At 66.7% G+C, this 11,389-nt stretch overlaps 2 protein-coding genes across 4 annotated transcripts in view; both read right to left on the bottom strand.

Annotated features, from left to right (window-relative positions):
* Nucleotides 1-2,106: 2,106 nt before the first annotated feature.
* On the bottom strand, nucleotides 2,107-7,438 carry MPV17 (mitochondrial inner membrane protein MPV17). Of its 3 annotated transcripts, XM_085319988.1 has the most exons (6): nucleotides 7,284-7,438; nucleotides 6,572-6,664; nucleotides 5,868-5,963; nucleotides 3,530-3,562; nucleotides 3,306-3,358; nucleotides 3,062-3,222 (listed from the first exon to the last, which is right to left on the bottom strand). In XM_085319988.1, exons 1-6 carry the CDS (start codon nucleotides 7,389-7,391, stop codon nucleotides 3,153-3,155), a joined length of 453 nt encoding a protein of 150 aa, XP_085176114.1. In that variant the 5' UTR covers nucleotides 7,392-7,438; the 3' UTR covers nucleotides 3,062-3,152. The 3 variants fall into 3 exon arrangements, with proteins under 3 accessions (XP_085176113.1, XP_085176114.1, XP_085176115.1); XM_085319989.1 differs by lacking the exon at nucleotides 3,530-3,562; XM_085319987.1 differs by lacking the exons at nucleotides 3,306-3,358; nucleotides 3,530-3,562 and having other exon boundaries at nucleotides 2,107-3,222.
* A 3,111-nt stretch (nucleotides 7,439-10,549) lies between these two features.
* CAD (carbamoyl-phosphate synthetase 2, aspartate transcarbamylase, and dihydroorotase) overlaps nucleotides 10,550-11,389 on the bottom strand; it is a 20,221-nt gene continuing 19,381 nt past the window's right edge. The window contains 1 exon segment of the mRNA XM_085319993.1: nucleotides 10,550-10,679. Coding sequence (XP_085176119.1) covers nucleotides 10,550-10,679 — 130 coding nt within the window.

Here is an 11,389-nt window from a genome sequence, read left to right as displayed (position 1 = left end):
GCCACGCCCTGCCACGCCCTGCCACGCCCCTCCTGCCACGTCACGTCCCTCCTGCCCCATCCCCTCCCGCCACGCCCTGCCTTGTCTCAGCCCCTCTCCTCCCACCTGCCCCGGGGGGGGTGACAGACCTCGGACACCGGCGCCCCAGTGTGGGGCGGCCATGGGTCAGGCACCACGGCCCGGCTGTGGCGAGCGCCTCTCCCCACCGGGCCGGTGCGGCCCGGCCCGGTGGCACCGTGCCGCTGGCAGCGCGGGTGGGCACAGAGGTCAACCTGCCTCACGCGCCGAGGGCCAAGCTCTGCAGACAGCCCGGAACAGCGAGGAAGCACCACTCGCCAAGGAGCTGTGACTCATAGCGCGAGGGCACCGCGAGCCCACGGCGCTGCTGCTGCATGCACGATGTTCCAGCTCCGGGCACCGGCCGCTGCTGCCAAGAGCCAGTGCACGACTCTTGCTGGTCCCCAAACGCTGTGGCCCTCCCGGCAGCCCCTTGGCTTCGGCCTCGCAGCACTTCACAGCCAAGGGGAACCGCTTTGCCACCGGCTCCAGTGCTGATGTGGCTGCTGAGACTGGCCCTAACTGGGGCCTCTCTGTGCCACGGCTGCTGTGCAGAGGCTGTACATGCCACACACTGTAGCACTGTGTTTCCCACACCCAGCGCTGTGCAGACGCAGTGAGGCACTGTCCTGCCCACAGCGAGTGGGTCGTGTGGTCCCTGACGTGGAGTTGGGTGAAGGCTGGCACTGCCTTTCCCACGGCTCCGGGGCAGAGCCTAGGCCAGAGCTCCCAGTCCCTGGCTGGTGCGTTGTGCATGGTGAGCGCTGCCGGCACAGCTTGGCAAACTGCTGCATCGTGCTCTGCCCTCGGCCACGCGTGCGGCGTCCGCCTGCGTTTGTGCCCACAACTGCCCTGTGCTCCCCCAGGAGCTGGTCCTGGCACATCACTGCCAGGCGTTCGTGAGCTTGGCCAGGGACTGCCCCCGAGACCAGCCGCTGAAGGACGGGCTGGAGAGCATGTGGGCAGAGGCCCACAGCCAGGTCTGGTGGCTGATGCCAGGCTGGGCCAGCACTTCCCCCAGGGCTGTTCCTGCACAGCCCCACTGCTCAGGCCCAGCCCCACAGCAAGAGCTGGCCTATAGGGCAGTGCCAGTGCAGGCGAGTGGCACTGCCATGCCCCAGCCTGGAGACCCAGGGCTGCTAGAAGCAGTTCTCCTTGCAGGACAGAGACAGGCAGTCCTGGAGCTGGAGCCTCTTTGTAGCCTCTCAGGCACTGAAGGACCTGCAGATAGGAGGGCTCCGCGTGCCTCATCCCTGTGCAGGGCATACTGTGAAGCTTTCACCTCCCACACACGTTGCTTTGGACTTATCTGCTTGAACTTCATCTGCCATAGCCTGGACCAGCCCCTTGGGCCAGCTGCAATCCAGTGCCAGCCTTGCCGGCTCATATCTGACAGCTCAGCTCACTGCTGCCTCGTGCTCCAGGAAGAAGCACCCCCACGGCCGCTGCTGCGCTCCTCACGGCTGCGAGCACGGTGCCAGCCTGCTGGCTCTGCAGCAGGGCTGGGTCGCAGCCACGCAGGACGGCTGGGGCAGCCACCAAGGGGCTCCGCTGTGTTGCCCTTGTTCCAGAGCAGCCCTGTTACGGAGCACCCACAGCCAGGCCCTGCCTCCAGCCCCAGGCAAATTCCTCAGCAGTCTCACAGGCACCGGTCATGGGAAAGGCTGAAACTGATTGAGGAACCAGGCACTGCGCTAGCACCCCAGGGCCAGAGCAGGCGCAGCCCTTCCTGACCCGTTACAAATCTTGCGGAAGAGCTGCAGTGGAAGTCCAGCATGTGCAAGGGCTGGCGGGGAAAAAGACTCCATGCTGGGCCTGGAAGGAGGCCGCCGGGAGCAGGGAGGACAGTGCTCTGGGGGAGCACTGGACAGGCTGCATGAGCCAGGGTGTAGGATGGGCATCGCCACAAAGCAGCAATGCTGGGCAAGCTGCAGCTTCACAGGCCTCTTCGTAGCYGGGACAAGGCTTGTCTCAGGACCCCAGGTCCTGGGACGCAGATGGGCCAGGGCCCTGGCAGAGGTCCACGAACTCAGTTGTCACACAAATCAGTAGGGAACAACCCTGTTTATTGGGTCCTCCAACTGCCAGCAGCAGAGTCACAAAGAAAACATACTTTCACTGCAAAGCACAACCATACTCATGCAAAGCATAACCGGCCTGCAGCAGTGCTCTGGTAGAGGTTGGGGCACGCTGGACAGCCAGCTCCTCAGCTGCATTAACCCCAGCTGTTGAGCGCGACACCGAGCTCGGGCCAYGCCTCACCCTTGGTACAAAGTGCCAGGCAGCTGCACCAGGACTGCAGTGCTCGCCGTCTCTGGGATCTGCCACTGGAAAAGGAGGGACCACATCCACAGGGCAGAAACACCCTAGGAGCGCAGGGCCAGGGAGAGGAGTGAGCAAGGAGGACAGAGAAATGCCTTGAGGGGCAGAGTTGCCCCATGGCACCAGCAGGATCCAGGAGCAGCCAGGCCATGCTGGGCCTGGACACACAGGACTCCTTCGGGGAACCACTCGGGCTAGTGCCATGCAGGATTTGAGGGCCACCCTCTGAGACGGCAGGAAGGCAGGAGCCTTCGGGGGCTCCTGCCACGTGAGGGTTAGACACCAGGCTCAGCTCCGCTCGACGCGGCCCTCGTGGCTCAACCTGCCTGCTGCGGGAGCAGTCCCGCAGGCCCCAGCCCTCAGCCACCCCCGGCCTGCCCACGCTGAGCTGCCTGCGGCCAGGGTGAGCGCAGAGAGCAGCAGGGGACCCCACTGCTCTGGGGGAGCAGGTGGCAGCAGGGGGCAYGGGGCTCAGCCCAGGGCACCGCGCTGCTCTCAGGGCCAGTGCCCAGGCCCAGAGCAGCCCCCGGCACTGGCCTGGCTCGGGACAGACAAGGCTGCAGCTTTACTTCCCCACGTCCCCAGGAGCAATGACAGCTGGAGTGGCAGATGGGGGCTCCCAAGGAGAGAGCTGGACGGATACTGCCCAGCACACCGGGCAGCCAGATCCCCCATCCCCGTCCGTGGCCCAGGGACACCTGCTTCGCGGGCTCTGGATGCAGAGTCACACAGCACATGAGCAGACGGGCAGTCATGGGATGGGGCCTCTCCTCTTACATCCGATTTGCTTTCCAGGACAGGTAGCAGTTCCAGACGATGGCAACGCACTGGACGACAGCCAGCCTGGGGACAGAGAGGGACAATATCGGCAGCCACAGGCACTGGGCACCACGGGGCCRGGGCCGGGACCAGGGATACCTTACTACCTGTGGTTCAGAGGGACAAAGTAGAAGTTTGCAATTTGCACCGGCGGCCAGATCTGGAAAGAGAATAGGAAACAGGGCAGTGAAGGATGGGGCAGGAGCCCAAGCATTCAGGGCACTGAGCTGAACCCCTGGCAGCCCCCGGACGGTAGCAGAGCACACASTGGGAGCTCTGGAGACAGACACGTGCGGGGCCAACTTGGGCTCCCGCTGTCGCCAGCACTTACGCAGTAGTTGGTGAGCAGGGCATCCACGTAGTCCTGGGGAGACAGGAGACTGTGAGTGTGCCACCCCGTGCCCGTGGGCACCCCCGCCCTGCCCAGCACCCCCAGCCCACAGTCCTGACAGCGGCGGCTGTTTCGGGGTGTCGTGGGGTGGAGGCTGGGACCACGGGTGAGGGTGGCAGAACTCGCTGGCTGCTCTGGCACAGGAGAGTCTCCGAAGAGCTGTTTGCAACCCGAGGTGGAGGCAGACTGGCCTGCAGGCAGGCACGYGGAGTGGGCAGAGTGCCACGGCCCCGCTGCCGTGGGCACCTCGGGCTCCACGGCCGCTCTGGCTGGGTTCTGAGTAGTTCCCCTCCTCCTTCCCACTTGCTGCCTGCGCCTCTCCTGAAGACATGCCCACTGGGGCCCGAAGAGGGGAGGCAGGGATGGGAGGGCTGGCCAYGGCTGCTCTGTCCCCAAGAGCCCATCCCACACCGGGCACGGCCCACGCTGCCACAGCCAGGCCACCAAGCCCTGCTCAGCCCAGGCAGGCCCAGCTGGCTGCAGCATGTGGGGAGAGCAGTGGGCAGGCATGRGACAGGATAAGGTGCTGCAAGGGTGGAAAGTGAGCCAGGATCCTTGCAGCAGCTTTAGGCACAAGAGGCAAGGCAGGGAGCACTCAGCTCCTCTCCTGGGCACAGGCCTGCCACAAGCCCCAGTCCAGCCCTTTGAGGCCTGTATCCCCCAAACACTCTCCTAAGCACCAAGGGGGCAGAGACCAGTAGCAGCACCAGGGTCAGAGCAGCCAGGCTGAGCATCCCATGTGCTGCCCTGTCCTCGTGCCACACCTGTGGACCCGCCGCAGCCCTGCCCSATGGCCACAGGACAAGTCCCCTCCTCCCCAGCCTGGCTGTGACTCAGCCGGGAGCCCAGCTCTCCTCCAGCGCTGGCTGGCAGCCCAGAACGGGGAGAGCGGGYGCAAGGGTGATGGATGCTCCGGTGACGTTTCCTCTACGTGGAGAGGGAAGGATGTGCCCCAAGCTGCGGGTGAAGGTGGCTACGGGCAGGTGCTGCTTGGCCCCAGTCCAGCACAGTCATTTCCCAGGGCAGAGCACCAGCCCTTGCATCTGTCTGCTGGGGGGCAACCGCAGCTCTGAGGAATCACCCACCACACACATTGCGAGCCCTCCGGTGCTCAGGCCCCAGTCCATTTAGCAGGCATACAGCAAGGCAAGATATGTAGCAGGATCTGACTGAGACACAGCTGAGATGGACGGGAACACTTAGGGGTGCTGCCTGTGCCGACTGCCAGTCTCCATGCGGGCTGCGAGCTCTACCGGGGCATCCTGGAGTACCTCATGGCTTGCTGCAAGCAAGACTCAGCAAAGCGGGGGRAAGGAAAAGGGGTAATTTAGTCCTCCTGCCAAGGCTTGCTCTCTGCACTCCAGACCAGGGACTAAAGGCAGGGAAGGTCTCTTCCAGCATGTGCCTGAAGCCTTGCGGGCAGCTGGTAAGTGCCCGGCCAGGTGGGAGCAGCCACACGGAGAAATAGAGTCTCCTTCTCTGGAGATATTCAAAGCCCGCCTGGACACGATCCTGTCTAACATGCTCTAGGTGACCTTGCTTGAGCAGGGGGGTTGGACTAGATGGTCTCCAGAGGTCCCTGCCAACCTTACCCATTTTGTGATTCTATGAAATGCACACTGGGCAACGGTGCACAGGGCTGTGCCGGGACCCCAAGCAGGGCCCCCTCCCCAGGGACAGCACGTGGCCAGGGCTCGGACCCCAGGCTGAGGCAGCACTCCAAGGTTGCAGCCTGCAGCAAGTGGGTGGGCTGAGTGGCCCTTCGCACACTGACCCTGGCTGCAGCCCAAGGCAGCTGTCCGTGTGCCAGAGCGGCTGTGCTCAACACCCCACCAGGGCAGGCACTCACCAGCCCTCCGGTGCAACTCGCCCTGGTGCAACCAGGCCTCAGCCTGCGGCGGGTGGCGGCCCCCTCCCTGGTGACTCACCCTCCGGACCTGCTGTCTCAGCTACTTGYGTTTGTTTCCAGCAATTGCAGCTAATCGGGGCCATCGCAGTAACGGCCCTGGGACATGCAGCCAGGAGCAGGGCAGGATGTACTCGTGCGTGCGGGGAGCTGGAGAGCACCAGGCCCCCAGCTGCCGGGGGGGGGGCAGTGCTGCGGGGAGCAACCCCGCCATCGGCACCACAAGGGCCAGCAGCACCGGCAGACATTGCCTTGGGGCTGTGGGACGTAACATTGGGCCCAGCATGGGCACAGCCACTGTCCCAAGGTRTCCTAGCTCCTCCTGCACTGGCTGTGGACAGCCCCGCACCACCACAGGGAGGCAGCACTCACCTGCTGGATCTTGGACCAGTTTTCCTGCACTGACAGGCCATTCATTGCCCCCGCGATGGCAAGGAAGCAGCCAAGGAAGCACGGTGCAAAGCCTCCCTGTAAGAGAGGAGTCAGAGCCCTGTGTTGAGGACCCCAGAGGGAGGCCAGCAGCGGGGTGACGGGAGCGCTTGGCAGGGCACGAGGGCTGCCTGCTGCACCTCTCCCCGCAGGGACAGCCCAGCAGAGAGCAGGCCCAGCTGACCCAATGCCCCAGGGCTGCTCAGCCTGTGGGCCCTGCTCTGGGCCTCCAGCACAGAGTCAAACAGGAAAGGGCGGGAGTGASGGTGGTCCAAGACCAGGCTAAGAATGCTCCCTCTGCAACCTGCCAGCCCCATCCCTCCACCAGCTCAGGGCTCCTCCTCCTCCAGGGCCACGCAGCAGCAGACACAAAAGCAGCAAGGGTATCAGGGACAGTACTGCCAAACCTCCCTTACTCTGGTTCAGAGGATGCATAAGCCAGCTCTGAACAGCTGTGGCACCACTGGCCACACCTGTACCTGCAYGGAGCAGCTCCTGGGCACCATTCCCTGCCCAGAACCTGCTGCACCAAGCAGGGGGTCTCAGAGCAGGACAGAAATCTCCCCACAACCCCACGGCTGTGCCTTCCTGCCGCATTCCCGCTGCACAAGCCCCGTGCAGAAACTCTGCGCCCACACAGCACTGACCTGGTCCAGAACCATCTTCTTCACAGCCACGGCTTTTGTGGCTCCTGGGATGAGCCGATCCAGGACCTTGTACCAGCTGCCSAGGACGGGACCCTGCAGGAGCCAGGTGGTGAGGGGCACAGCCTGGCTGTCCTGGGCCACGGGGGTCAGGGCTGGGGGTGTCTCATGAGCCCTAYGGCACTGAGACAGAGAGACCTGGGGCCTGCCCTGCTTCCCTCTGGACATTGCAGGCTCCGCACCAGCACCTCCGCCTGCCGGGAGGCAGCCAGCCTTGCTCCACGTGGGGGTGGATGCAGGGGCACCGCAGCCCCGCTCCCCTGCGCTTCCTAGAGCAGCCGCACAGTGGGGGCTGYGCCTGGCCCAGGCAGCGCCAGCACGAGCCCGGGACAGCCGGATGGCAGGGCTTCACACTTGCCTCAGTCCGGCCTTAGACTGTGCTCCAGATCCAGCAACTGCACTCGTGACCCAGCGTTGCCGCATGCAGGGGAGCGGGGCACACCTGCATGCTTSTGCAGTCACCCTCGGGCCAGGCAAACCTCCCCGGGGCGCAGGGCAGCRGGCTCCTGAGGGACCCAGCTCTGCCCGTGGCTCCGGGAGGCAGCACCGGCACTGCCAAGCCCCCGCTTGGGCACCGAGGTTTCCTGCTCTCCCACCACRCCGCTGCACGGGCAGCGCTGGGCCCCGGCACAGCCCCCGCGCGCCCRGCACTCACCACGAAGCAGAAGCCGATGGCCATCATCTTCACAGTGCGGCGGCCCTGGTGCCCACGCAGGCCYTTCCGCTCCACCAGCTGCTGCGCAATCACGTCGCCAGCTCCCATGAGGGCCCCTGCGACCGGCACAGCCCACTGAGACGCCGCCAGCGCGCCCCGGGGCAGCCCCCTTCTGCTGCTGCAGCCCTCTCCTGCGCCACCTCCGCCTCATGGCTCCAGCTCCAGTCCCCGCAGGCCCAGCCCCACACCACGGCTGCAGAGCAGGCGGCCCACTGCTCCCACCGTGCGCGGCCCAGACCCACCAAGCGCCCTGCACCGCGGCGTCTCTGGCCAGCACGGTGCCCGGTGGGATGCCTGCCCACACCCCTCCAAGCTGCCCTGTCACTGCGGCCCGCAGCGCTGAGCACCCTTACGCCACCCGCCTGGGCCGCCGCCCCCTCCCTGTGCCGCCCACRGCCGCCGGCCCCAAGCTCAGCGCCTGGGCCAGCCCTGGGCCCCCTCCCCAGGTGCTGCCCAAGGCCCACGCACACTCAGCCTGTTCGGTTTCCTCTTCCTGGAAAGCCAAACGCTGCCTGTGCCTGCCTCGCTGCTCAGCAGCATCGCCAGCACTGAGGCCCAGGTGAGGCTCGCTCGGCTCCAGGACTGGCCCCAGATTCTCTGCTCCCTGGCCCTTGGCACAGCTCTGCGCCCTGTTTCTGTATCAGTGTGCAGGACCTKTCGCTGTGTCCTCGCCTTCTCTGCAGGATCCTGCTCAGCTGGGCTTTTGGCAGCTCTTGCTCTCTCCTACACCCTTGACCTCTTCGACGTAACTCCGTTGGCTCAGCGCTCCTTCTTCTCTCCCTCGCAAGCTCCCTGTTTATTGCTAGCCTTCCTCGCAAGACAGTTCCCAGGCAGGTCTCCAGTCCCCCTTCACTCCTGTTCCTTTCTTGGACAGAAACCCCGTGCACCTCGAGTGCTCACCAGGAATGCCAGCCCCGGTGACCCGTCCCTCCACCCAGCGTCTGCCTGCAGCCCCCAGCGAGCCGCCTACTCGGCCTGGGGCCATTCTCCACGCGGCTTCTCGCCGCTTGGTGAGCCGAGGACGCGTGGCACACAYGCAGCCCGGGGCTGCTGTCCCCAGCAATGCTGGCCCCGCGCCCGCTCGCCTTCCTTCCCGGGCCGCGGGGCTCTCCGCGACAGCGCCCAGCAGCGCTCCACACAGCAGACCCAGGCCAAACCCTGCGCCTCAGACCCAGGAGCGCTGCAGGAGAGGTGCCGGCAGCCTCCCCAGCGTCCTGCAGCCCCGTCGCATTTGCGGGTGCYGTTTCCCAGGTGGCACCGTGACACCCCCACCGCAGCCCAGCACAACTGTCCCACACGGGCCAGGGCCGCAGCGCGGCCCCCAGGAAGCCGAGGAACTGCGGAGGGCCTGGACGTGGCCCAGCAAAACCTGCGATAGCCAGAGGAGCCAGCATGGGCCAGAAGAGCCTGGACACGGTCCAGGAGGCCGGGCAGGAGCCAGGGCCCCAGCCAAGACCAGCAAGACCTGGACGTGCCCCAGCGAGGCCAGGAGGGCTGGCCCGGGCCACCGCAGCCCCGCAGAGCCGGCTCGCTCCTGGCAGCGCCTCCCACCGGCACCGGCGCCTGCCTTCTGGCCGGGCTGCCCCGTCGCTCGGCGCCAAAAGCGCGACCCTCCCCAACRGGCGGCTGCAGCTCCCGGCACTGCGCTGCTCCAGGTCAGCGTGGCTGGTGACAYGGCCCCGGCCCCCTCTCCTGCCACGGACCACAGCAGCTCCCAGRGCCAATGCTCTGCCCAGGGCCCTGGAGAGCCAGCGGAGCAGGGCCTGGAGCAGTCCTCGCGCAGGGGCAGGCAGCCCAGCCGGGGACCCAGCGCTCCCACGTGCAGAGCTAAACGTGGGGCAGGAAGGGGCACCGAGCCTGCAGCTCGGCTCACAGTGCCTGCCAGCACCCCCTCCGGCTCCGGCTCTCCCCTGCGGAGGGCCCACTGGGGAAGGGCGAGGAAGACCCGAAAAAGGAGGAAGTGCCRGCGCCCCCGGAGCCCGCAGTGGCAGGAGCATCCCCCGCCAGCCCCGGGGCCACAGCAGCAGCCGCAGCAGGCGATGGCAGCGAGGCCCCCGGGACCGCTGGCCACATGCTTCCCGCGGGCAGCCATCCCGCTCYGCACCGGCAGCGCTCGGCGCTCACTGAGGAAGCGCAGCCAGCGCCACCAGCGTTACTCATTCACCGCCCAAGACTCCGGGCGCGGAGCCCAGCCGGGGGGCAGGCGGTGACGAAGCAGCGCCGGCGCTGCCAGGTGGGGACAGGTCTGTCTGTGCGCCCCTCCGCAGCCCGAGCAGCGCAGCCAGATCGATCCCCTCACGATGACTTCGCTCGCCTCGGGCTGCTGCCAGCGCTGCTCGCCACCAGCTCAGCGCCTTTCTCCGGGAGACGCCACACGCAGCCCTGCTGCCCCTCCGGCGCGGGGCTGGAGCTTACCCTGTGCCATCAACACCGAGGCCAGCGCCCACGCCTGACCCTCCACCACGCTCACCCTGCCCCAGGCTGGGAAGAGCCAGTGCGCAGGCTGCGCGCCGCAGCGTGGTGCCCCGCTGGGAGCTCCAGCACACGGCTGGAAAGACGGGTGAAGGCTCCCACACTCTGCCCACACCCACTCGTGCCSCAGGCTGGCAGCAGCCGCTCGTGGGCCAAAGCGCCTGCACAGGACACGCTCCCTGCCACGGCACAGCAGGAATGGGGAGGAGCACCCCGGCCAGGCGCAGCGGCTCCGTGCCTGCCCCAGGCCCTCGCGTCCGCTCTCAGAGCAGCCGGGACACGGGACAGTGCCCGGTTCCCAGCCTGGCTAAGCCCAGGGCTGCCTGGCTGACCCCACAGGCTGCCTCCCCCCGGAGGCCAGAGGCCTTGAAACGGGCCCAAGTCTAAGTAGGGCACGTCGTCTGCATCTCCCGCGGGCAGTTACAGGCCGTGCTGCTACCGCAGGGCTGCTCTCCGCAGGCAGGGCCAGCGAGGTCACCACTGCGGGCACGTGCTGCTGCCCGCTGCGCCCAGGCCCCGCTGGCATCCTGGCCCACAGCCCTGGATGCAGGAGGCAAAGCACAGCCACCGCTGCAGCTCTCACGGCCAGGCAGGACAGCAACTCGCCAGCTGTGCACTGCTGGAGCCACCGGGCACAACAAACTGCTCTGCCCTGGTCCTGCTTTAGGTCTGCCCCGGGGGCAGTCCTGGCCAGAGCCCCTCGAGGCCCCTCAGCTCCAGGGAAACAGCCCCGTTCACGGCAGCAGCGGGCCCAGGCTGCCCAGCGCCACGGGCACACTGCTCCCAGCAGCATCTCCAGGCAGCAGCTGGCTTGTCTGGGCAGCCCCACACCACAGCAGCACCTCTGCACAGCAGGGCCAGGCTCTAAGGCAAAAAGAGACYGAGCTGCAGCCCAAAGCGGCCCCATGGCCGCAGACCACACCAAACCCTGCTACAGCAACAGGCGACAGTGGCCCAGAGGGGCAGGCACCAGCCCTGGACAGGCCTCTCAGCTCTGCCTTGGCGGGTCTCCAGAGAGCAGGCAGATGGATGTGTAGCTGAGCAACATGGTGATACAGCAGGTGCCAAGCAATAAACTCCATCAAATAAGACAAAAATAACGCAGGGAACAGTGACGTGGCCTGGCAGCACCCCAGCGGTGTGGCACGCAGGGGAACGTGCCGTCACCCCRTGGGCAGCAGGGAAGGCGGCCAGCGGGCGCACGCAGAGCGGAGCCCCCGCCCCGGYGGCTTGCTGGCGCTCCTGTGGGACTGTGGCATGGGGTGGCCCCCTCCCCCTCGCGGTCCCGCTTTTTGGATGCCCTTGATTGCCAATTACGCGGGAGCAGCGTGCTTGGAGCTCGAGTGATCCCTTCAGGGAAGGCTGCAGCCATCGAGCTCGCAGTGCGCCCTGGCTGTCTCGCAGCACGCGCCACCCCTTCACGGCGCACGCAGGGCCGGCTTTCCCACAAGCGGAGGCCAGGCAGACGCTGAGCAGCACAACCTGGCTCACAGGGGCAGCAGCGTCCCCGGGCCACCAGCGTTACTCATTCACTGCCCAAGACTCCGGGCGCGGAGCCCAGCCGGGGGGCAGGC

This window comes from Rhea americana, unplaced genomic scaffold, assembly GCF_003343005.1.
Source record: "Rhea americana isolate MKP2758 unplaced genomic scaffold, rheAme1 scaffold_608, whole genome shotgun sequence".
Taxonomy (NCBI): domain Eukaryota; kingdom Metazoa; phylum Chordata; class Aves; order Rheiformes; family Rheidae; genus Rhea; species Rhea americana.
Note: the sequence above shows the minus strand (reverse complement) of the source record. Positions and strands in the feature narration are given on the sequence as shown.